The sequence below is a fragment of the Macaca thibetana genome, chromosome 12 (assembly GCF_024542745.1).
Source record: "Macaca thibetana thibetana isolate TM-01 chromosome 12, ASM2454274v1, whole genome shotgun sequence".
NCBI lineage: Eukaryota > Metazoa > Chordata > Mammalia > Primates > Cercopithecidae > Macaca > Macaca thibetana.
Window position 1 is genome coordinate 9,255,701 of NC_065589.1, and position 26,371 is coordinate 9,282,071.

At 48.9% G+C, this 26,371-nt stretch overlaps 2 protein-coding genes across 2 annotated transcripts in view; both read right to left on the bottom strand.

Annotated features, from left to right (window-relative positions):
• DGKD (diacylglycerol kinase delta) overlaps nucleotides 1–26,371 on the bottom strand; it is a 681,592-nt gene that overhangs the window by 122,862 nt on the left and 532,359 nt on the right. The window lies entirely within an intron of this gene.
• Nucleotides 5,373–26,371, bottom strand: part of SAG (S-antigen visual arrestin) — a 40,659-nt gene continuing 19,660 nt past the window's right edge. Inside the window, exons 8-16 of the mRNA XM_050751568.1 lie at nucleotides 25,376–25,511; nucleotides 24,430–24,514; nucleotides 22,207–22,279; nucleotides 18,821–18,958; nucleotides 15,134–15,211; nucleotides 12,837–12,860; nucleotides 10,266–10,321; nucleotides 5,869–5,878; nucleotides 5,373–5,478 (exon numbers count right to left, since the gene is read on the bottom strand). Of these exons, the coding sequence (XP_050607525.1) occupies nucleotides 5,373–5,478; nucleotides 5,869–5,878; nucleotides 10,266–10,321; nucleotides 12,837–12,860; nucleotides 15,134–15,211; nucleotides 18,821–18,958; nucleotides 22,207–22,279; nucleotides 24,430–24,514; nucleotides 25,376–25,511 (706 nt within the window). The remainder of the gene's footprint in view (nucleotides 5,479–5,868; nucleotides 5,879–10,265; nucleotides 10,322–12,836; nucleotides 12,861–15,133; nucleotides 15,212–18,820; nucleotides 18,959–22,206; nucleotides 22,280–24,429; nucleotides 24,515–25,375; nucleotides 25,512–26,371) is intronic.

Sequence of the window (26,371 nt, forward strand, 5' to 3'; positions counted from 1 at the left end):
AGCCTGTGGTGCAGTGCTCTGGCAGCCCTAGAGAACTCATGCAGGCACAAAGGGCTCCAGCCTCCCCACAGGGTTGGAACTTGTCTATCAATTAACTACATATGGAGTGATACACAGAAGCAAAACCCTGGGGGTGAGCAAGGCGACAGAGGGGCAGGGACGCACAGGGGAAGAAAGAATTCATTCCTTCATTCCGCGGGGGAACCGGGTGACCTGAGCAGGGTTTAGAATTGGAATGGAGAGGCCGGATATGAAGGGAATTTCCCAGGACAACACAAAAAGGGAGAGACTACCCCCTACCAGGTGAGCAGAGCGGGTGACGAGGGATTTAGGTGAAGCTGGTAGCAAGGTGGGTGCAGGAGGCAGGGAGGTGAGCAGCCGCGCCAGGATGCAGAGTAGCCTCCCGGCCCTGCTATGAGGCAAGGACTTCAGTCCCGTGGACACTGAAACTGGCAAGGGGGTTTTGGAAAGCAGAGGAACTCATGTATCTGAGCAGAGAATGATCCAGGGGACAGAAGACTAGAAACAGGGAGGCCATTAAAATGCTGTTGCCTACACGTGTTAGGAGCCCCGGGGACATCTGGGCCCCAGAACTCGTCATTTTAGAGGCAAGGGCATGAACGTGGTGGTTAAGAAGCAGAAACCGTGGCTGGAGAGGAGGAAATCTGCAATTACCAGAAAATACTGAGATTGTCACAGCCAAGAGGAGCCAAGGAGACATGATGACTAAACGTCACATGGGATCCTAGATGGGATCCCAGAACAGAAAAAGGACATTAGGTAAAAGCTGAGGAAATTGGAATTAAGTACGGGGCTTTAGTTTAATAATAACGTGTCAATATTGATTTCCGGGTAGGAGGAGGGTGAGGATTGAAGAACTACCTATCAGGGATTATTGCGCTGATTACTTGGGTGACAAAAGTATCTGTACACCAAACCCTCATGACATGCCATTTACCCATGTAACAAACCTGCACATGTACCCCCTGGATCTAAACTAAAAGTTGGAAAGAAATATATGTATTACTGGAAACAAAATTTGAGTCATTCAGTGTGGCAAATGTACCTTACTCATGTAAGGGTTAATAATAGGGGCTTTGAGGTGTGGGGGACCTCACCAGAACATCTTTGCAACTTTTCTGTAAATCTAAAACTATTCAAAATAAAAAGTGCATTTTAAAAAGGATTAGGCTTGGTAAAAATTATGTTCTTAAAGCAAAGAAAACTCTGGCATGAATGTTCTTTGATGATGAAGCAGCTTTTTTGTTCTCCCCGTGAGCGCACAGTGTGGTTCCCCTGGAGATCTCAGGAAGGGCTGAGACATCAACTCCCCCAAAGCGGTGGCCTGGAAGAGCACATTCCCTCCGGTGCTTCTTTATTGAATGAGTCACACTATGAATCATCTCTAACGACAGCCTGCTCCCTGAGTCTACCCCACCTTGAGGGCATATCAAGGTGGCAGTAATAACACACTTCACGTCCAACCTAATCCTTCTTTGTGGCAGGTCAGTGAAGAGGCACAACTCTTGTCAGAAAGAACCACTTCACATTGGAGAATATAAACGGGAAACTTGAAAACATGGGAATCATCCAATTTTTACCCTCAACTAGGGTCATGATTGACATTTGGAGCAGCACGTTTCTCCATTGCATGTGACATAGAGCTTCTGGTCCTCAAGCATGTGAAAACCAAAAACCACCACACACATTTCCAAATGTCCCCAACTCCCACCCCACACTTGCCCTACTCCTCAAAGATCAGTAAATGCGACTCAGTCCTGTGAAAGTAAGGTGGAAGGAAGAAACGTTTTTTAAATGTTAAATAGAAAACAGACACCCTAAAAAGAAATTACACAGGTGACAAAATTGTAGAGAACTAAATACACATACAAGTACAAGTTCAGTTGTGGAGATCTGAGATGAGCAGACTGGACCCATGTCGATACCCCGGTGTGATACTGTACTATATATAGCTTTACACGATGCTGCCACTGGAGGAAATCAGGTAAAGGGTTCCTGGGGTCTCTGTATTACCCCTCACAACTGCATGTGAATACGCAATTCTCTCAATGAAAATTTCTTTTTCTTTCTTTTTTTTTTTGAGACGGAGTCTCACTCTGTTGCCCAGGCTGGAATGCAATGGCACAGTCTGGGCTTGCTGCAGCCTCCATCTCTTGGATTCAAACAATTCTCCTGCCTCAGCCTCCTGAGTAGCTGGGATTACAGGCACCTGCCACCATGCCTGGCTACTTTTTATGTATGTTTAGTAGTGACGGGTTTCTCCATGTTGGCCAGGCTGGTCTTGAATTCCTGACCTTGTGATCCGCCCGCCTCGGCCTCCCAAAGTCCTGGGATTACAGTCATGAGCCACCGCGCCCGGCCTGAAAATTTCGATGGAAAAAAATAGCAAGGGCCAAGGGCAGTTGTTGAATCCTAAATGCTAATCTCCCTCCCCCGACTCCACCAAACTCTCCTACTTCCATTCAGCACCATTCAGTGGGCAAAGGTCTAGTTACAGACTGAGGGACACCAGCATTCAAGCCTTGACTCTCACTAGCTGTGTGACCTTGTGTAAGGTACATAACCTCTCTGAACCGCAATTTCCTCATCTAAGGAATGGGAATGATGCTACTGATTTATAACTACTACTGGAATGGTTAGATGTCAGATGTGAAGTACTTGGCACAAGGTAGACGCTCCATCAGTGGCAGGGATCCCCCTTCTCCAGCCCTTCATTGCTGGTTGCAGAACTTTCTCCGTGCAGCACCTTCGACTGCTCTGTACCCCGTTTCTTGCACTGCACCTGTCCCAAAAACTCTGGGCCACACATTCAACCTACACACAGACTTCCTGCCTCCTGATACCAAGGGACACTGCATGCCAGTAGACAGCCCCACACATGTGCAGGCTGAGCTGAGCCAAGCTTCCACTTTCTGCTCAGGGCAGCTGGCGGCTCGCTTCCTTCCCCAACTCCCTCCCCAGCATGGCCAGCTGCAGGCCATAAACAAGCCAACACCTGGAGGGCGTGTCCAGACTTTTGGCACCAAAATAACTAGGAGGGCAAGGGCTGTTCTGACCTCTCGTCTCCAGGGATTGGTCTTCCAGCCCTTCTCTCCGGCTCTCTCACCCACATAGTTCCAAAGGTCGGGCTTATTAACGTCCACCCTGACTTAGGATGTCCTGGGGTCAAGCAATGCAGGAACCAACGGGCTGGTCCTCGCACCAGGCACCACGGGGCAGAATCCCAGGCCCTGGGCTAGCCCAAGAGCTCTAACAGGAGCTAAACACAGCAGCCTGTGTACTGTGGCAGAGGGCAGGGGAAGGACTCAGTGCAATGGGGAACAGCTTTGAGGATCCTCAGAGGAGTGTGCCACCCTGGCCGTCCCTTGCCTGCATGCCCTGAGGGGAGCATGGGTTAAAATGGTTATGCACCATTGCCTTAGCACAGACAGAAAAAGAAGGAGGGACTGTGTCTGATCCTGCTAACCCACAGCCTGAAGGACCAATCTTCCACCTGTAGTCTAGTGTATTTTAAATCCTCCTCCCAATGCCAAGATGCCTGAGTCAACACACGGGTCCACACCTCGTTTTGTCTGAGATCCCATCCAAGCTTCCCAAGTGGAGCCTCCTCATCTAAATCCCAATCTGCAGGACCCAAACAGCTGGAATCCTGCTCAATAACCCCAGATGTTGGGAACCTTCATGTGTATGGAACCCATGCCCTGGCCAGCCCTCTGTCGCCACATTCCATCCCAGAAGGCCGAGCCATGTGTACTCTCCATCTAGAAGTGAGGGTCGCCATCACAGAAGGCACCCTCTGCCTTCTGTGAGTGGGTTGAACTGTGGAGGAATCTCCAACGCCCCTTTACCCTGCTCCCTTAAAGCATGGACCAGAGATGGACCACAGCCTACGCATCCCCAACCCTTCCTTGGCCGCCATGAGCCTGTTCAGTATCTGTGCCATCAGCAGCAGGCCCGGTGGGTACCTCAGGGCAGGAAGGGACCCTACAAAGGGAAGGCCCCTGGTATCACCTCTATTATCCCTCCTCCACCTGCAGCTCACCTTCCTCCCTGACTTTCAGAGTGCTCTCCCCTATGCCTTTCATGCCCAGTCTCAGTGAAGCACACTCTAAGTAAGCCCACGTGACTCACAATCAACCCCTTTTTCTGGGACTCTCCATCTTCAGGGCTGGGCTCTGCCATCGCTAGCCATGGGGTGTTGAATCTCGCAGCCAAAGCTGAGCTAGTTGGATTCTCCTTCCCAATAACTGCCCACTGGGACCAAGAGACGCAGAGCTGGGAGCGTGTAGTGTGGGGCCACATGAATAGCCGCCCTGGAGAGTGGGTCCCTGACCTCTGGAGCTTCTCTGATTCCTGCTCACCCCAGGTGTGGCAGCTCAGGTTCGTCCTTCAGTTCTCTGACCACACCACAGTCCTCCCACAACATTCCTTCTCCCCACCTTAAGTTGACCAAATCTGATTTTGTTTCTTGCATTGAATAGATCTTAACCAACAACCCAAAGCTCAAACAGGCACCTGGACCCAAAAGTTGAATCAGTAACCAAGAGTATTTTTGTCCACAGGTGTTCTCTGCCCTGTTTAACTTGGGAGGCTCTTTAGGGCCTGGAAGTTGGGACTGGTTAGGTAATTAGAAACATACACACCAGGCCAGGCCTGGTGGCTCACGCCTGTAATCCCAGCACTTTGGGAGGCCCAGGTGGGTGGATCACCTGAGGTCAGCAGTTCGAGACCAGCTAACATGGTGAAACCCTATCTCTAATAAAAATACAAAAAATTAGGCGGGCTTGTGGCATGCGCCTGTAATCTCAGCTACTCAGGAGGCTGAGACAGGAGAATCGCTTGAATCCAGGAGGCAGAGGTTGCAGTGAGCCGAGATCATGCCACTGCCCTCCAGCCTGGGCAACAAGAGCGAAACAAGGAAGGAAGGAGGGAGGGAGGGAGGAAGGAAGGAAGGCCGGCAGGCGGGCAGGAAGGCACTGTTTCCAGAGAAACACCTCAGATTGGGACTCCTAGGAACGCCCCTGGACACACCAAGGGCCCCACCTGGTAAGCACATTGATTTCCAGACACCTTCTGTCCCTCATGGGCCAGTGGTGAGCCGTTCTGTGGAAGGCTGGCCTCCTCCCCAACCCTCCGACTCCAGGGACCCTAAAGGTGGCAGCTTCTGTGTCATGTCATCAACTCGGCCTCCCCAACAAATCAACCAACTCATGACTCAGGGGAGAACAAACAAGCTTTATTTCTCAGAAGAAGACTCATCCTTTCATACGTAGCATAACTCCAAAGGGCTAAACTGTGGGGCTTTGCACTGGTAACTACAGGTCATTTTCCGGCATCCTGAGCTGACATCTTCACTCATCAACGTCATTCTTGTCTCTCTTCCCCTCCTCAGCTTCTCCTGCATCTTTCAGATTATGCCGAGCAAACTCCTCAAAAACTAAATTTGCATCCTGATAACTAAAATAAAACAAACAACATTTTGATCATTGCACGCCCTTTGAAGCTGAAACTGAAACAAGATCCTTGATATTTTTGCAACAAAGGAACTGATCAAGGTTTTCCCCATGATAGAACATGGGAGCACGTCATTTTCCTCAAGGCTTTGTTTAAAATTCCTTTAACTAGCACCAATGGGAGAAAACAAAGGCACGCACAGAGTGAGCAAGCCCAGCGTAATGGTGCACGCATGCCGTAAGCACTAGGGAGCAGACAGGAAGTAGCAGATGTGCCTCCTGAACCGGCCGGAGAGCTTGGGATATGTGAAAAGACTCAAAGAGGGGTTTGTGCTGGAGGAGAAGGTCCCAGGGCACAGGGCAAGTCAGGGCCACATTCAAGAGGCTCACTCACCTTTCCTTAGCTGTAAGCAGGAATTAAAGGGAGGCAGGGAAGAGGGAGAGAGAGACATTTGTTAGTATAAATTCTATATCATAGCTGTACCTAGAAAATGTCTCCCTTTTAGGTGACTTTACGGTTTGAGAGATAAGGCCTAGATACATGTAATTCACGATCACAGCGTGTAATTCCTGCCTCCCTGCCTTTCCCACTTGAACAGCTTTTCTCCTTGCATTTTATTTTATTTGAGACTGAGTCTCGCTGTGTCACCCAGGCTGGAATGCAGTGACACGATCTCTGCTTACTGCAACCTTTGCCTCCTGGTTTCAAGAGATTCTCATGCCTCAGCCTCCTGAGTAGCTGGAATTTCAGGCATGCGCCATTACGCCTGGCTAATTTTTGTATCTTTAGTAGAGACAGGGTTTCAGCTATGTTGGCCAGGCTGGTCTCAAACTCCTGACCTCAAGTGATCTGCCCGCCTCGGCCTCCCAAGTGCTGGGATTACAGGCGTGAGCCACTGCGCCCGGCCTCTCCTTGCATTTTAAATCACTGCTTCCTTTACAATGTGCCACAACCCTCACCTCCTCAAATGAAACCCCCCCAGTCTCACCTCTAGGACGCTTTCCCTGATCAGCCTTGCCCCCTCTGGTGTTGCTTCTCCTTTCTTATTATTTATTTATTTATTTGAGATGGCATCTCGCTCTGTTGCCCAGGCTGGAGTGAAGTGGCACAGTCTCGGCTCACTGCAACCTCTGTCTCCATTCAAGTGATTCTCCTGTCTTAACCTCCCAAGTAGCTGGGATTACAGGCGCCCACCACCACGCCTGGCTAATTTTTGTATTTTTAGTAGAGATGGGGTTTAACCATGTTGGCCAGGCTGATCTCGAACTCCTGACCTCAAGTGATCCACCTGCCTTGGCTTCCCCACCTTCCATGTCCTCTGGACCCCATCGAGGTCAAGGTCACCAGGGTGCCATGAGCATGTGCACCCTGGCACCTCCATCTGTCAGGCTTCAGAGGGCTGAGACCTGGGACTTGACGTTCACCAGCACCCCAGGGGTGGGGTGTGCATTAAAGCTTGAAGACCAACCCCCAGTCACAAAGTTTTCAATTTCTGTTAACACACTGATTTTGTTGTTGTTGGGTTATGTTTTCACATGTGTTGTATCCCCAGACTAACTGCTATTAATTTGAATGGTTTTTGTTCTTTTTTAGCTTTCTGCCCACCTAGTTTTGGGAGCACAGTGGCAATTTGATGGTGAACCCCTGCTCTTGTCTCTGGTGCCCACCTGGAAGCCAGCACTGGGAGGGACTGTCTATGAGGGTCGCTACGTACGGGGCCCTAGAGAAGCCAGCTTGTCAAAACATCCCCTGGGCAAGAAATGCCCTGCAGCCCACAGTGCTAAGCGAAGAAATGACACTAAGTGGGACCATCAGCCTTGCAGAGGTAGACAACGAGGATGAATCAAATCAGCATCTTCGGATTCAGTACAGATACCCTTGACAGGGGGCAATAAAAACTTGGTAGCATGTCACAGCACTTATTACACACAAACTGCTTGGCCCCCAGGCTCCAGCAGGGCTTAACTACATATAGCTTATGCTTTCTCTGCTTAGAATCTTACCAGCCTAGACTCAGGGAGCCGAGAACTAGGCAGAGAAGACAGAAGAGATGGCATTTATCTCTAGAAATCTCGTCTATCTCATATCTATCTCATATCTCTAGAAATCAGAATTTTGTAACCATGGGATGATTTGTCTTAACCTTTGCACCCAGAAATCTCACAGTACAAAAGATCATTGTTTCATCCTGACATTGTGATATGTTCGCTGTTAAGGTCATAATGACTGGAACATGAAAGTTGTATATGGAGAAAGAATTTTTAAAAATTAAGTCAGGCCGGGCACGGTGGCTCACGCCTGTAATCCCAGCACTTTGGGGGGCTGAGGTGGGCAGATCACCTGAGGCCAGGAGTTTGAGACCAGCCTGGTCAACATGGGGAAAACCCATCTCTACTAAAAATACAAAAATTAGCTGGGCATTGTGGCACACACCAGTAATCCCAGCTACTCGGGAGGTTGAGACAGGAGAATCACTTGAACTTGGGAGGCAGAGGTTGCAGTGTACCAAGATCGCGCCACTGCACTCTAGCCTGGGTGACAGAAAGAGACTCTGTCTAAAAAAAAAAAAAAAAAAAAAAAAAAAAAAAAAAAAAAAAAATTAAAGCATAAAGTCTACTCAAATTCCAAAAAACAACCCAACATAAACTATGACATATCCTCAAGTGACTATCTTTTTAATGTGCTTGAAAGGAACCAGAAAGCATCTTAATCTCACACCATTAAAAAGTAGTATTTTAATGACACAAGCATAAATGAATTGAAAACGTATAGCTAGACTACATTTTCTTTCTTTTTTTTTTTTTTTTTTGAGACGGAGTCTTGCTCTGCCGCCCAGGCTGGGGTGCAGTGGCCGGATCTCAGCTCACTGCAAGCTCCGCCTCCCAGGTTTACGCCATTCTCCTACCTCAGCCTCCCGAGTAGCTGGGACTACAGGCGCCCGCCACCTCACCCGGCTACTTTTTTGTAATTTTTAGTAGAGACGGGGTTTCACCGTGTTAGCCAGGATGGTCTCGATCTCCTGACCTCGTGATCCGCCCGTCTCGGCCTCCCAAAGTGCTGGGATTACAGGCTTCAGCCACCGCGCCCAGCCTAGACTACATTTTCAATTTTCTCCAATTGAAAACATATAGCTAGACTATATTTTTCAGTTTTGGAAAAGTTCATTGAGGGTCTGAATCCAAAATATTTGGAAAAGCTGCTTTGAAACAAAGCACTGTTGAGACAAAACCTAAAATGAATAGTGGGGGCTCATTCTAATGTTTAAATGGCATTTCACTATCAATATAGAAAAGCTACTTGTAAAGTATGAGAAAAATAAACCCTGCTTGTTTATACCACTTTTACTTAAAATATCCCTTATTCCTATACTTGTGGAGAGTTCTCATTTAGACAGATCTGTTTTTCTTTCCTGTCAACTAAGCTGCCTCAACGTGAAGAAAATGTTTCTTTAGAATTTCTGAGATTTCACCTATATTATTTTTGCTGCTTCATTTACCTTTTTAGAAAGAGAATGATTGAGATCAAATTCATATACCATACAATTTACCTTTTCACAGTGGACAGTCTAGTGGGTTTTAATATGTTTTCAGAGTCATACAACTATTGCATAATTCCGTATCCATACAAGAGCCAGTAGATTTACAATTCAAATGAGCTGAGGTGTCAGGAACCCAGCCCGACCCTCTTTTCTAGTATTTTCTGTATTCTTATCATAACTGCCACTGTCAAAAATAGTTATCTTGAGGCCGGGCGCGGTGACTCACGCCTGTAATCCAAGCACTTTGGGAGGCTGAGGCGGGTGATCACCTGAGGTCAGGAGTTTGAAACCAGCCTGGCCAACATGGTGAAACTCCGTCTCTACTAAAAATACAAAAATTAGCCCGGCAGGGTGGCAGGCGCCTGTAATCCCACCTATTCAGGAGGCTGAGGCATGCGAATCACTTGAACCTGGAAGGCGGAGGTTGCAGTGAGCCTCGGTTGTGCCACTGCACTCCAGCCTGGGTGACAGAGTGAGACTCCATCTCAAAAAAACAAAAAACAAAAAACAGTTATCTTCAGCCAGGTGCAGTGGCTCATGCCTGTAATCCCAGCACTTTGGGAAGATGAGGCAGAAAGAACACTTGAGCTCAGGAGTTCAAGACTAGCCTGAGCAACACGGCAAGACCTCATCTCTACTAAAAATCAAAAACACTAGCTGAGGGTGGTGGTATGCCTGTAGTTCCAGCTACTTCAGAGGCTGAGGTAGGAGGATGGCTTGAGCCCAGGAGGTCGAGTCTGCAGTGAGCTTGATCACACCACTGCACTCCAAACTGGGTGACAGAGTGAGACTCCGTCTCAAAAAAAAAAAAAAAAAAAAAAAACCTTTTAAATGCCTGTTAATGCTTTCAAATGAAACATGAGGCCTTTCGTTTCCAAATGAAATGCAAAATCCTTGTGCTTTCAAATTAAGTTTTTACCTAAATCATCTTTAATTCTAAATCCAGGTCTGTTGACAGCAGAGCTTCTGCTCTTAAATCATTCTTGATAAAATCTCACGAGGTTGTCCCCATCCAAGAGCAAGGATGCTACATCTTGCAGACTCCAGCTGAAGTTGGATAATCTACCCAGCTCAGTGCTGAACAGATGGGCTCTCCCTTTCCCCCAGACTATTCGCCTTGTAGATGACATGGAATCTCTTATACCTGGCCACTCCATGCTCTAAGGTGTGGTCAAGAAAGACTAGAAATACATCAACAATAAATCTGCAAGTAGGAAATAATTAAAGAAAGCCAAAAAAGGACAAAACTGACCTGGGTCCTCAGGCTGAGGGTGCATGAGGCGGAATGGGACCTCAGTGGCGACTTCACTAGAAAAAAAGAATGAAGATTGGTGTGAACACACACACACACAATTATAAGTAACACAGCACAGACCTATGACTGCAGAGATTCACAAAAGATCCCCAGGCCCAAGCTGAAAGACAAGACAATGCAGTGGGATTTTTTTTTTTTTTTTTTTTTTTTTTTTTTGAGATGGAGTCTCGCTCTGTCACCCAGGCTGGAATGCAATGGCACAATCTCGGCTCACTGCAACCTCCACCTCCCGGGTTCAAGCAATTCTCCTGTCTCAGCCTCTCGAGTAGCTGGGACTACAAATGCATGCCCCCATGCCTGACTAATTTTTGTATTTTTGAAAAGTAGAGATGGGGTTTCACCATATTGGCCAGGCTGGTCTCAAACTCCTGACCTCAGGTGTTCCACCAGCCTTGGCCTCCCAAAGTGCTGGGATTATAGGCGTGAGCCATGACGCCCAGCCTGCAGTGGGATTAAAAACAAAACAAAACAGAAATGGTCAAGTAGAAATTGGAAAGGTTCCAGAAACTTCACTTACACAGACACGGCCGAGGCAGCTAGTCTATTTAGGTCTCGCTTACTCCTGTTTACTAGGTACGGTGACTTGATACTGTGAGTGGGGAAGAGGTGAAATCCTGAAGAAAGAATTTTTTAAAAATATTCTTTGCAACAACATACACCGTGTTTCATATGTTAAAATTTCTGCAAGGCTGGTATGTTGCTGGCTGGGCACAGTCTCTTGCTACAGAGCAGAACGGAGACAAGCAGGATCCACTGAATTCCAAAAGCTAAAGGGCTGTGGGGCGACTTTCAATTTACATAAAACAAAGGAAGGAAGTAGAAGGGAAATTTAGAGAAAGGACAAATGGAAAAGTGGAGAGAGGGGATGAAAGAAAGGATTACTCCTCACTTAACCCAGGACCCAGGGCCTTCTATCCAAGGCTTACCTCCAGCCCAAGCACCTCTTTTTACAATGAAGCCACCCTCATCAGACCCAGGAGCAGATGGGTCTAAAAGAAAAGGTGGAACCTGGGCTCCAGGTGAGGGAAGGAGATGAGAAGAGTTGGGATGATGGAGTACATAAGCTCAATGCCTGTCTCAAACATTTCTTAACTTGCTGCTGCTTCGTGCATAATTTTAAAAGGCAGCCGTCACTATTTGCAATACCAAAAGGTAGAAACAACTCAAATGTCCACCAACAGATGAATGGGATAAACAAAATGTGGTATATCCATGCAATGGAATATTACTGAGCCATAAAAAGGAATGGAGTACTAGTACATGCTACAACATGGATAAACCTTACACTAATGACACTATGCTAAGTGAAAGAAACCAATAACAAAAGGCCACATATTGTATGAATCCATTTATACACAATATCCAGAACAGGCAAATCTACAGAGATAGAGAACAGATTAATGATTATGTCAGAGACTATAGGGAGGGAAAATGAGAGTGACTGGTTAATGGGTATGAGATTTTCTTTTTGGGTGATAAAAATGTTCTAGAACTAGATAGTGGTGATGGTTGCATAACAGCGTAAACATATTTAATGCCACCGAATTGTGCACTTTAAAATGGTGAAGGCTGGGCAGGGTAGCTCACGCCTGTAATCCTAGCACTTTGAGAGGCCGAGGCAGGTGGATCACTTGAGGTCAGGAGTTCAAGACCAGCCTGGGCAACATGGTAAAACCCTGTCTCTCCTAAAAATACAAAATTAGTCAGGCACAGTGGCGTGAGCCTGTAATCCTAACTACTCAGAATGCTGAGGCAGAAGAATCGCTTGAACCAAGGAGGCAGAGGTTGCAGTGAGCCAAGATCATGCCATTGCACTTGAGCCTGGGCAACACAGCAAGACTCCATCTCAAAGAAATAAATAAAACGGTTAAAATGGTAAAATTTATGCCAGGTGTGTGGTGGCTCATACCTGTAATCCCAGCACTTTGGGAGGCCAAGGCAAGATGATCACTTGAGGTCAGGAGTTCAAGACCAGCCTGGCCAACATGGTGAAACCTCGTCTGTACTAAAAACACAAAAATTAGCCAGGTGTCGTGGCACACGCTTGTAATCCCAGCTACTCAGGAGGCTGAGGCGGGAGGATCACTTGAACCCAGGAAGTGGAGGTTGCGGTGAGCCGAGATCACGTCACTGTGCTCCAGGCTTGGCGACAGAGTAAGACTACGTCTCAAAAAATAAATAAATAAATAATATAATAGTAAATTTTATGTTATGTGTATTTTACCACACACACACAAGCTGACTGCGTGGAGTGCGCCAGTTTTCTAGGTGTGCATATGTGTGTCCTTACACAGGCATAGGTCTAGCTGTGGTTCCAAAGAAATGTGGTCCCAAAGAAACGCCTATGAGCCATGGTTCTGTGATGCATCTGAAGGCAAAGCATCATTCCTAACACCTCTGAGCACAACTGCCCAGAAAGCAGCTTTCACCAGAAACCATTTTGGAGCCCCAGGTTTGCTGCCTTTGATATTTTGAGAAACAAGCAAACAGGAAGGTGAACAGGCTTACCTGGAGGTGAGCTCTCCCAGAAAGCTAGAAAACACAAAATAAATGCCTGTCGTAACTGTCACAGTGGTAACGCAACCCTTTCCCATGATTCAGAGGCAGGACACAGCCCAGCTCTCATGGTCCTTGCACCCGAACACCCAACGTCCAGGGTCTTTGCATCCCTTAATGTTCAACTTCATTCCTGCTGTCTACCTGTGACTTCATCTCTTTCTCAAGATGATTAGTTTAAAAGGGGCTGGGCATGGTGGATCACGCCTGTAATCCCAGCACTTTGGGAGGCCGAGGCGGGTGGATCACGAGGTCAGGAGATCGAGACCGTCCTAGCTAACATGGTGAAACCCCATCTCCACTAAAAATACCAAAAAAAAAAAAAAAAAAAAAAAAATTAGCCAGGTTTGGTGGTAGGCGCCTGTAGTCCCAGCTACTCGGGAGGCTGAGGCAGGAGAATGGCGTGAACCCCGGAGGCAGAGCTTGCAGTGAGCTGAGATCGAGCCACTGCACTCCAGGCTGGGCGACAGAGTGAGACTCCATCTCAAAAAAAAAAAAAAAAAAAAAAAAACAACAACAAAAACAAAAAAAAACAACCAAACCCATCTCTACTAAAAGTACAAAAATCAGCTGGGCATGGTGGCAGGTGCCTGTAATCCCAGCTGAGGCAGGAGAATTGCTTGAACCTGGGAGGTGGAGGTTGCAGTGAGCTGAGATCATACCACTGTACTCTAGCCTGAGTCTCAGAACAAGACTCTGTCTCAAAAAAAAAAGTTGGTTGGGCGTGGTGGCTCATGCCTGTAAATCAGCACTTTGGGAGGCTGAGGCGGGCAGATCACTTGAGGTCAGGAGTTCAAGATCAGCCTGGCCAACATGGTGAAACCCCGTCTCTACTAAAAATACAAAAATTAGCCAGGCATGGTGGTGTGCACCTGTAATCCCAGCTACTCGGGAGGCGGAGGCAGGAGAATCACTTGAACCTGGGAGGTGGAGGTTGCAGTGAGCCGAGATCATGCCACTGCACTCCAGAGTGATACTCCATCTCAAAAAAAAAAAAAAAAAAAGTCAAGCCCTAACATTCAAGGTAAGTCACATGGGTTATTGTGAAATACCTGCTGGTTGCTTTCCTTGACTGCTAAAAGAAACTCCACCCTGTTTTTAGATCCTTTTATGCACTATCCACTGTGAGAAATTTAAAAAAAAAAAACACTATACTAACGAAAAATGCAAAACAGACCCATGTTCTACTTTGTTAGAAATTTGGGAAACTCTTTTTTTTAAACCCTTATTTTATTCAAGGGAATTTTTTTTTTTTTTTTTTTTTTTTTTTTTTTTGAGACGGAATCTCGCTCTGTCGCCCAGGCTGGAGTGCAGTGGCGCAATCTCGGCTCACTGCAAGTTCTGCCTCCCAGCTTCACGCCATTCTCCTGCCTCAGCCCCCCGAGTAGCTGGGACTACAGGCTCCTGCCACCACGCCCATCTAATATTTGTATTTTTATTAGAGACGGGGTTTCACCTTGTTAGCCAGGATGGTCTCCATCTCCTGACCTCGTGATCCACCCGCCTCGGCCTCCCAAAGTTCTGGGATTATAGGCGTGAGCCACTGCGCCCAGCCGGGAATTCTTCACTACTTAGAAGTGTGAAACCTAGGCACAGACTTGCCTTTGATGGCAGAAATACTCAAGGCTTGTCCAAGTAAAAGGCCAGAGTCTTTGGCAATGGAACTTGAAACAAAAATGAGAATTCAAGTTTTTCCTTTTTGGTAAGATTAAACAAATGGAAGAAATTGGTTTCACACGAAAATGAAAGTGGAAACCTGTTCCCTTAAAACTCTGAGATATTGGCACTCTTGTATGAAAAGAAGACTCCCACGCCCTGTGATTACATGTGCGAGAAGGGAGGGGAAGGTCCCTACTTTATGGATCGATACCTTCTAAGATGCAAATACATGAAGATTTACTGGGTCATTTCACAGCAGTTACTCTTTTCTGAAGGATAACCTTTGACTAATCTTCATTCTTGCACATCAGCTTCCACCACATGCACATATGCACATGTATTTTTGCAAAGTGGAACTAAGAGTGCACACATTTCACAGTCTGCTTCTCCACCCTTTCCCACCTGACATTTTATCAGACAGAAGCATGGTACTAGACAAACAGAATCTCTCCCAAGCTCTACTTGGTAATCCTTGGTAGAAGCTGTGGGCCTTTCCTTGCTTTCTGTCTCCCAGTCATTCAGGAAAGGAACAGTTCAGACCATCTAAGACCAGGACAGAGCAGCCCGAGGGTTGGTGCTGGGACACTTACCCTGACACTGTGAGCTTCACCTTGATCTGGTAAGACACCAGGATCCCCAGGACGGTCCGGTCTATGCCCTCTTTAATGCTGCCCAAACAGAAAGGAAAAGGAGAAGGATGATGGAGAGCAGAGGAGGGTGAAGAGCAGATGGGCAACCTTTCCATTCCGGGCAGGCATGCCGTCATGGAGGTTCTCCAGGGACTGGTAACCTCACTGAGCTGCCAAAGTCCTAGAAGTTCACGTACTTGGGGAGTGGGTATGGGGACTCCTTGCAGGCACTGGAGGAATTCCTGCATCTTCTCCTCTAGAAGCTCCCAGAGGGCAGAGCGTGCATCCCCCTTCTCTGTGCTTGACCTCTACAGATGCACATCCCCCGGTCATCCTCCTCAGCTCCTCCCTTCTACCACCTGCCAAAACTGCCATCTCTGCAGGTCCCCAAGTCCTCCTGCAGGCTTTGCCTGCCTGGATTATCTCAGCAACTCATCTCCCACGTGCCAGGCCCCTTCTCTGAGCTCTGTGGCCACCTGCAGGTTCAGCCTCAGAAGCAGCCCGCAAGCCGCCCTGGCCTGCCTTTGCTACTTCATCTCCAGCTGTGTCCCAGCGCCCCCCGCGCCAGACTTGCCAACACAACCCTGCACCAGAATGACCCCTCCTTCTCTCCTGCCTTCCAAGATATCCAGCTGTGTGTCCCCAGCACCCAACATCAGACCTGGCACCAAGTGAGAGCTGTCAATATTTAAGTGAATGTGCAGGATGTGCAAGACCCTCAGATGTGTCCCCAAAGACAGTGCAATGTGACATTCCTTGACAGAAATGTCATTCCAGATCCCACTAATATGTACTGAAGTCCTACTATCTGGCAGGCACTGTGCTGGGCATTTCATCACCGATGCTTATCACGTGGGATCCAACGTGGAGGACATGAGTACTCCAGGATATCCAATAACAGGAATTAAGGTATGAAAAAAGTCATGAAATGCTAGCAAAAATCATGTAAATAATGATAGAAAACAAGCCCAGAAACCGGAAGGCTACAGGCAGAAGGCAGGGGAGGGTGGAACAGCTCTGGAAAAAGAGTTGGGGAGGTGGCCAGCAGGTGCTGGGCCTGGAAGAAGACGTCAGCTCGGGAGCCTCTGAGGGGAAGTGTCTCAGCACATGTTTCTAGAACCACAGTGCTCCCCAGAGAGCTCCTTGGTGTCTGGAGCTCCTTTAAAAGAGGACAGAATAGCCAGACATAGTGGCTCACACTTTTAATCCCAGCACTTTGGGAGACCGAGGCAGGCAGATCGCTTGAGTTCAGGAAGTTCAAGACTAGCCTGGACAACATGGTGAAACCCCATCTCTATTGAAAGTACAAAATTAGCCAGGTGTGGTGGTGGGAGCCTCTAATCCCAGCTACTCAGGAGGCTGAGCCAGGAGAATCTCTTGAACCCGGGAGGCGGAGGTTGCAGTGAGCCAAGATTGCGCTACTGCACTCCAACCTGGGTGACAGAGTGAGACTTTGTCCGAAAAAAAAAATAAAAATAATTTTAAAAAAGAGGGCAGAATATCTTTATGTGGACTTACGGAGTATGGCCAAGTACCTCGTGAAGAGAGGATGCCTCCAAAGGGAAAAAAAGGGGGTACAAGCTTGAGATCCTCCCCTTGCTGGGATTGACTTTTTTTTTTTTTTTTGGAGACAGGGTCTCATTTTGTTACCCAGGCTGGAGTGCAATGGCATGATCATAGGTCACTGTAACCTTGACCTCCTGGGCTCAAGCAATCCTCTCATCTCAGCCTCTCAAATAGCTGGGACTACAGGCATGTGCCACCATGCCCAGCTAATGTTTTAATTTTCTGTGGATATGGGGTTTCGCCATGTTGCCCAGGCTGGTCTTAAACTCCTGGGCTCAAGCGATTCGCCCACCTTGGCCTTCTAAAGTGCTGGGATTACAGGTGTGAGCTACTGCCCCCAGCTGGGACTAACTACCTTGCACTGAATAGGGCCGAGCAGCTGCTGAACAGAATGTGCTCTGCCACCTGCCTGAGAACGCCCTGCAAACTTTGTTCCCTGGCATCTTCCTGGATTGGGAGATTTGCTGTGGAGTGTACTTTGCTCTGCTATTAACTGATTCAGTGACCTTGGATAAGTCTTTCATTCTGGCTCAACCTCAATTTCTTTATCCATAAAATGCATATAAATATACCTTCTTCATGGAGGTGCGGAGAGTCATAAATGTTTTTTTGTTTTGTTTTGTTGTTGTTTTTTTTGTTTTTTTTTCTGAGATGGAGTCTCGCTCTGTCAACAGGCTAGAATGCAATGGTGTGATCTCGGCTCACCACAACCTCCACCTGCCAGGTTCAAGCGATTCTCCTATCTCAGCCTCCCGAGTAGCTGGGATTACAGGCACCCACTACCAGGCCCAGCTAATATTTGTACTTTTAGTAGAGACGGGGTTTCACCATGTTGGCCAGGGTGGTCTCCAACTCCTGACCTTAGGTGATCCGCCTGCCTCAGCTTCCCAAAGTGCTGGGATTACAGGTATGAGCCACCACGCCCTGCCGAGTCATACATGTTTAGAAACTAGTCCACACACCACGAAACATTCCCACAGTGCAGTGAGCCATCATTGTTCATCTTATTATTCCTACGCCCTTGAATGCATTGATCTAGGCTCTCAGTTTCCCTGATAGTCTCTCCTGGAGTTAACGAATGTGCTTTAGAATCTAACACAGTCACTTGGCCAATTATCCTCAGAAAATCCTTTGACTTCCACCTGCTTTCTGCCAGGTGTTCACTGCTCCCCACTCTCGGTGTCTGAGAGTGTGAGCTACTGAGCGTCAGGGTCTTGGGGTCAAACAATCCAGTCTCCCAGCCGTTGGCATCACCTTGGAGGTGGTCTACTGGGGCCACAGAGGGAACCCGCAGCCCATCACATAGGGAGGTGGCAGTGAGTGGGCCCTGAGCCTGGGTTTTGGCCCCAACCCAAAACTCTGAGAGTTCACCAACAGACACGCTCCTGGGAAGGGAAGCGCAAAAGCATGGTTCAGAAGGACAGCGGATGCTATCTTGGGAACTTCACTGCACAGTCTTTGCTAGATCTGCTGCCCAAATTCAGCCAGTGGTCCTTTGAGTCAGGGTCAGCAGATCAGTACCTAATTTCATTTAAATTTAATGGACATCTAAAGTCATTAGGACCTCCTGTTCTTCACAATTCCTGACGGAAATGGATGAATGAATGAATACAGCCAAGAGTATCACTCAGTTTACATGCTTAGGGCACTACACTAGCCAGTGATGCTTCTAAAACAGTAGCTGACATTCCTGGAGCACTCACTGTATGTCAGGCCCCACACTTTACATGGACTGTCTCACTGAATCCTTATAGCCACTCTATGAGACTTGAACTATTATTGCCCCCACTTTACAGACAGGAAAACAGGTTCTCAGAGAACTCAAGGCATTTTCCCAGGGTCAGCAGCAGAGCTGGGATTAGCGCACAGCTGTCTCCAGGGCCCACGGGTGTAACCCCCACATCACACCAGGGGTGACAGTGGGATCCTTGTTTGGGCCCCTAGGTATGCAGTCCACACTACACACACCAGGCCACCATGCTGCATGTGTGCGCCTGCGAGTCCAGCAGGGTGACGTGAAGGGGAGCAGACCAGCACCAGCCCGCCCTGCTGGGGCCTATTCCCTGAGCCTCAAGGACTTACATGGTGCTGGAGGCAAGGTTCGTGTCCTCATGCTTGATTTTCCCGTCCAGGGCAATGCCTCTCCTTTCTCGATTGTTAGCCAGCAAGGGCAGCAGCGTCAGCGTCTTGGTCAAAGTGCTGTTTGGCGGCACTTTTTCTCTAGAGGAAGAAGAACAGAGGAGATTTATAACCATAAAAGCTGCCATGGGCCCCATGAGCCCCTATTTGACATTAGGCATTTTCCAGGATCCATATCCCCTGATGGACCTCCTGGGAAGCTGGGTTCAGGTGCCTGGGAACTTGCCTTACGAGAAGCAGAACAGTGCTTGTGAAATCTCAGGGTGGGCTGGCAGCACAAGGAGGATATTGCTTCAAGCAACTCAGCCTATTCTGAATTGCTGAATTTCTAGAATATTCTATGGAGTTAATGAGACCAACTGGCTTGAGAGTCAGAGACCACAGTCTCCTCCTGAGACTATGAACCACACAGTGGCCTGCAGAACCTTCTGGTTAGCGTCAGCAACGAGCCCAGGCCAGAAAGGCTCTTGTCACCAAAAACTGTCGCTATAAGGAGGTCACAGTGTGACTGTGTGGTAAGTTGTCTAGAGGGGCAACGCAGGGACCCACAGTTTGTGGATCACACAGACAGACTGGCTTGGGTCCAAACAGCACATGTTCTTTCTCTACTGGATCTTCTTCCACATCAGTCGGGGTATAGATTTCTCAACATCTGACAGATGGCGGGGACCCTGTGCCAACGGGCGGGTCTGGGATCAAGCTGGGGACACAGCAGTGTGTGTTTCTCCAGGCAGACACGTGGCAGCACGGCCAGGATCACGAAGCAGCCTCCGTGACTGGGGAGTTGGCTCCTCTGCTCACATGCGTGCTGTGTGCCGGACCTGGTGCTAAGGCCTGTCCCCAAAACCTCTCACCTTACCCTCATCAACTCCGTACCAAGCAGGTGCTCCCAAGATCCCCATTTTCCAGACGGGAAGTGTGCTCATGGTCAAGTGGCTGCACACTGTCTGACGGCAGAGCCCATTCGTGCCGGCAGCACACCCTCCCTCCTGTGCCTAGCCTGAAGAAGGTGGGGTGTGGCCAGCATCAGGACCATTCTAAGGCTGTCCTGAGACAGCTGGAAGTCTGAACTGCCTCTCTGGGAAAGGACTTCCTTTCCCTAATCAAGTTTTCCTGGATAGGTAAAAGCAGCTGTTCCCTATCCTGCCTCCAATGTCTACAGGATGCTCTTTCCGGAAATCTGCCAGAGCCCAAGGTGGCCCACATCCTACCATCTGGGTCCTGGTAGAACCTCTCTTCATGAGCATAATTTGGGCATTGAAAAAAGCAGAAACAGCATTGTAAAGATGGCTGGAATAGGAAGAGGGCCCTTGGGGTTGGGCTCAGAGGATGGACTTTGTGTGTGTGTGCAGAGCTTGCCAAAGGACTATGTCTAGGCCCTGGGGCCGCTCCCCAGAGCTTCAGGATGTGGGTTTGGACGGCGGGGAGCAGCTTGGGAGTCAGGTCTGACCTGGTTCCGTGCAAGCCTGCCCACCAAAGCCCCAGAAGCCACAGGGCTCTGGGACGATGGCTCCTGCCCTGCAGCCTTCTGAGTGACCTCTAGCCTGAGACTCATCAGCACGGTCCAGTCCAGCTCCCAGGCTCCTCCAGCCTTCGGGGGACTTTGGGATGCTTTCCAGTTTCCTGGGAATCTTTGACCCAAAATGCACCCAACACTTTGAAAGAAGACCAGGCGATGGAATACATATTAGGGGAAAACTGGGCCAGGACCCTTGGCTCCCATGTTGCTGAGCACATGTGGAAAGGTGAACCAGGGCCAAGACCCCCAGGACACAGGGATGTGTGAGGATCCCCTAAAGGCAGAACAGAGCCCAGGCTTGGCAGAAAGGAGGCAATAAGTGGTGGTTCTTTCCTGTCTCCCTCCCTTCTAGACCTGAAGGTTGAATCTGTTTTGAGTAACAGTAATAGTTTCTCCTAAAGTTGCCTTTTAAATATTACCGTATAGGCTGGGTGTGGTAGCTCACACCTGTAATTCCAGCACTTTGGGAGGCTGAGGCAGGTAGATCACCTGAGGTCAGCAGTTTGAGACCAGCCTGGCCAACAGGTGAAACCCTGTCTCTACTAAAAATACAAAATCAGTCAGGCACGGTGGCTCACGCCTGCAATCTCTCAGCACTTTGGGAGGCCGAGGTGGGCAGATACCTGAGGTCAGGGGTTCGAGACCAGCCTGGCTAACATGGTGAAACTCCGTTTCTACTAAAAATACAAAAAATTAGCCAGGGGTGGTGGTGTGACCCCGTAATCCCAGGTACTCAGGAGGTAGAGGCAGGAGAATTGCTTTAACCTGGAAGGCAGAGGTTGCAGTGAGCCGAGATCGCGCCATTGCACTCCAGCCTGAGCAACAAGAGCAAAACTCTGTCTCAAAAAAGAAAAAAAAAAAAATTTAGCTAGGCGTGGCGGCGGGCATCTGTAATCTCAGCTACTTGGGAGACTGAGGCAGGAGAATGGCTTGAACCTGGTAGGTGGAGGTTGCAGTGAGCCGAGATCTCACCACTGCACTCCAGCCTGGGCAACGGAGTGAGACTCCATCTCAAAAAAATATATCTATTACTTTATATTATCTTAAGGAATCAGTTTGTCTTTCATCACTCCCCTACCCTAACCTTCCTCTAACCCTGCTAATATTTTTTACATACAATGGTGCTTAGAACATGCCAGCGAGGCAAAGAGTTAAGACCTGGCCAAGCTATCCTCTTGTGGGGCTGGAGGTGGGGGATCATCGCCCTCCACTCCAAGCCATGTGTTAAATCAATCTATTGACTTTGTGGCACACCGCAAAGCTGGGCAGGTCTCTCAGGCCAGCATAAAGGAACCATGGCAGGATTCTCATTTGTTTTTGATTCTAACAAAGGGGAAAAGTCATTCACAACAACCGGCTAAGAATGGATATATTATAATCCAGCTGTCACTGGTATTACGATTTTCAATTTGAGATCAAAAGATAGGGAATCCTAGCCTGGGCTGACAGTTCATTTGACCATCTTCTGGGAGGCGGAAATAGTATCAAATTCCTAACAATTCATTCCAAGGATAAATAGAAAAAGCCAGTTGATCCCACGGTGACATTTCTGAATTTACGTCTCTCCTCTACATCATTCTTTGGCTAGGATTAATCCTCAGAACTCCTGTAAGATGGGCACAGAGGGGTGTGGTAGATGCAGAGATAAGATGCTCACTTTCTGTGCAGCCCTCGAAGGGAGAAAGAGGAAGGAAGTGGAAGGCTGGCGAGCTAGCTGAACATTCTAGTTCCCTCTTCAGCAATAACCGGTGAGAAACTTGACACAGAAGGCTGAGACGCCCAGGAAATGGAAACCCCACCAGCTACTCACTGCGCTTCCTCCATAGCCACAGGCTTGACGTAATAATCACTCGAGTAGAGAACCACATTGGCCACCTGTTCCACTGCAAGAGGAAGACGGGAGTCAGGTGGTCAGCACTGGTCCCCCAACACATGCACATTCCCTGCGGCCTCCCAGGGTGCACGCTGGTCTCTCCTCTCTGATGATGGTTTCCCTCCACTTCCCAGGCTTGGCTTTCTCAGCCCTCAGCTTCAAGGCTGTGGTTTTGAAGTTCTGTCTCCAGGTCATTTCTGGTCACCCATAACCTGCTCTGTATCAACTCCCACCCATAGCCCAGTGCCTGCAACTCCCAGGCTGCAGCTCCTGGGAGACCCCTCCTTTCCCATGCTTAGCCCCATCTAACACCCTCCATCTTATTTCATGAACATTGTCCTTCCTGTCCTCCGAGAGACTAGTTAGAGGCAGCACAGGACCGATTGGTGGGTAGAACGCGGTGGACAGGAAGGTGGGCCTGGAGCCAGGCTGTTTGGGTGCCAGTCTTGGCTTAGCCACTAACTGTGGGGTGAATTATTTAGCTATTCTAAGCCTCAGTTTCCCCATCAGTAAAATGGGGGTAATAACTGCATCTAACTCATAGGGACGTTGTGATGATTAAAAAGATGACTTTTAATCACCTTTAAAATTAAGTTTGAGGATTAAAAAAAAATAAATAAAGGCAGGGTCTCCCTACATTGCCCAGACTGGTCTTGAACTCCTGGGCTCAAGGGATCCTCCCACCTTGGCCTCCCCAAATGCTGGGATTACAGGGGTGAGCCACCACACCCAGCCAAAGTTTGAGGATAAAGAAACAATTTGTGCAAGATATGCAGCAGAGTGCCCAGTCTATATAAAGCAATTACTATTTTGTTTTAAAAAATTTAACAGCTCTCTGGGTGCAGTGGCTCATGCCGGTAATCCCAGCACTTTGGGAGGCCGAGGCGGGTGGATCACCTTAGGTCAGGGGTTTGAGACCAGCCTGGTCAACATGGCGAAACCCCCCTCTTTACTGAAAATACAAAACTAGCTGGGCAAAATTGGTGCACGCCTGTAATCCCAGCTACTTGGGAGGCTGAGGCAGGAGAATGGCTTGATCCAGGCGGTGGAGGTTGCAGTGAGCCGAGATCACACCACTGCACTCCAGGCTGGGCAACAGAGGGAGACTCTGTCAAAAAAAGAAGGAAGGAAGGAAGGAAGGAAGGAAGGAAGGAAGGAAGGAAGGAAGGAAGGAAGGAAGGAAGGAAGGAAGGAAGGAAGGAAGGAAGGAAAGAAAGAGGGAGGGAGGGAGGGAGGGAGGGAAGGAAGGAAGGAAGGAAGGAAGGAAAAGAAAAGTCTAGAATTCCTTAGCCTGCACGCATCAGAGTTGCTGACCCTCATCTGTGATGACTCACAGGGAAAAGTGGTATATGACACCTAGGGCCACTGCTCACCCTGGCTTGCCTGGGATAGCCCATTTTAGGACTGGAAGTTCCACATCCTCAGTCCTGGGCCATCTGGGATAGTTAGTCACCCCAAGATGTATAAGTCTCATTTTGTCTCGGTCATCAAATGTTTGAGTTAAAAACTGAACTTAGAGGTTACCCTCACAGGTGATTCCATCATGTCTTTCTCGTAAAAGAGCCACATAAGACCAACATATATGACCCCCTGTGCTTTGATGCCCTCTGAGCTTAGTTAATGTGTGGGAACAGCAGGCAAAGGCACCTCCCCTGTAGGATATGGCAGGGTCAGCCATGACATGATGGCCATTTGAGCCGAGACAGTCACACTTCAACATTTACAAAGCGCCTCCACATGGGACCTCTCCTTAGAGCCACACAAAGCCTGGGAAGGCAGACAAGGAGCCCCTGCTGCAGATGCTGGGATCACAGAGCCCACAGCAGGAGTCCACAAATTAGGCCTCACCCACGACACTGTGCTGCACCTGTCAGCAATGCCGAGCACTGTGGGCCCCTCCAGGAAGGCATGACCATGGAAAGAGATCACTTGTCAGGAATTTTGTTCCAAGACAAAAGCCAGCCGTAAGTGGGCAGGAAGTTGACTGAGATGACTTGTAAGGCCTTTCTCCCTCCACAGTCCTGCTGCCGATGACGGCAGAGACAAGTAGCCAGTTCCAAGGACCCAGAAGGGCCTTGTCAGACGAGAGAAGTGACCCCTCAGGAAACAGGATCAGAAACTCTAGAAGACTACCCTCTACTTTTGAGAAGAAGGTCCTACCGAATGCTTTAATCTTCTTCACGGTCTTCTCTGTGTTATTGGTGACAGTCACGGTCACAGGGATGGGTTCCCCATGGAAATAGATCTGGAAAAGTCAGCAGACAGGTCAGAAGAGAACAGATGTGGTGGTGTCTTTAATCTCACAGCTTTCTAGATTCATCTCAATCCCTTTCACTAGATGAAAAGCGGCAGAATGTGAGGAAGATGAAGTGATAGCAATACGTTTCTTCCAAGGAAGGGCCTGAAACACATTCCACCCACCTGTGGGAAGCTAGGGAGGGGATGGAGTTCCAGTCATCCCATGGAGGAGGCCAGGGGTCAGGAGGTGATGGGGGCAGGATGAGTGAAGTGAAAGGAAACCACTGGGAAAGCCAAGTGCTGGCATCCCGCCCAGCAGAGCCCGTGTAACCCAGCCCCTGGGCACACCCCCACACGTGTATGCACACACAGTGCACACACGGCTGACTGCTGACCAGAGGAACCAGAGGCAGCCTCGGCCAGCAGCTTTCACCTTTTCCCACCATGCCACCCCTAAGAGATGACATCACAGGTGACACCGCCATCCCATATGGTTTCTGCAAAATTTAAATTTCCCAGGAAGTGAAGAATTTGCGATATCACAGCTATTGATGCTCCATGGTGAACAAGGCCAATGGAGGTGGAGAGGGCAAGGATAGCTGGGGGGCAGGTATGTGCAAAGCAGCGCCCCTTCCTTCCCCAGTCCCTCGGGACAGCCAGTAGGTGGAAACCCTCCACTAAGGACCATGCTGACCAGCTCCAGGCTGTGAAAACAGGCCAATCACTTACGCATGTTGGTGCTTTATCCTAAAAACAAGCTTCCTTGCAAGGCACCCACGTAGACAGAGGCTGGGGCTGGTGAACAGGGGGTGTGGGGCCTGCCCCCAGGCCTGCTGCCCTTTGGGTAGTAGCGATGGTAGGTGGTTACCTCTTTGCTGAGAGAGACCGCAAGCTGCAGGGGCTTGTCAGACATGAAGAACTGCCAGGCCGCCTCAGCTCGGGGCTGGGGACCCATCTCAAGTGGGGCATGCTGTACTTTCCGGATCAGTAACCGCACGGAGCTCCTGCGGGGAACAGCCACAGACAAGCCAGGGATTGGCACCCAGGCCGCTTCAGGGAGGCCTCTGTTCTCTCCCAACCGTCACACGGGGGTTCTCCAGGAACACTCCACATGGAGACAGGGTGGACGGAAAGAGGGCAAGGACACTGGTCAGAGCCTGAGGCAGCCCTGATGGTGGGAGAGCCTGGGGGTCTGGTTTCTGGTCCCTTCCCTGGGGGGAAAGCTGTGGGGCCAGGCAACGTCCCAAGGGCCAAGCTTAGCCTCTTAGGCTCCATGGGCTCCCGGCTCTGCCTCCTCTCAGAGAGGCTGAGGTGTGAGGGCCTCAAGGACCCCATGGAATAGCTGCGATATACATACAAGCTCCATTACTGCAGCTCACTCTCCTGCGCCTCCAGAGATGTGTACATGGGGCAGGAGGAGACTGGGTGAAGGGCCAGGCGGAAACCTTGTTTAGGTAAAAAAAGAAAACAGCACACGGGTGGGAGAATGGGAGGGATGGAACGGTAGGCTTAATGGTTGTAGAGTTCCTGCTCGGGCAATGAGAAAGTTTTGAGTATAGACAGCAGTGATGGCTACACAACATTCGGAATGTCCTTAAGCCACTGAATGGTACATTTAAAAGTGGTTAAAATGGGCCGAGCACAGTGGCTCACGCCTGTAATCCCAGCACTTTGGGAGGCCAAGGCGGGCGGATCACTTGAGGTCAGGAGATCAAGACCAGCCTGGCCAACATGGTGAAACCCCGTCTCTACTAAAAATACAAAAAAAAAAAAAAATTAGCCAGGTGTGGTGGCGGGCACCTTTAATCCCAGTTACTCGAGAGGCTGAGGCAGAAGAGTCGCTTGAACCTGGGAGGCGGAGGTT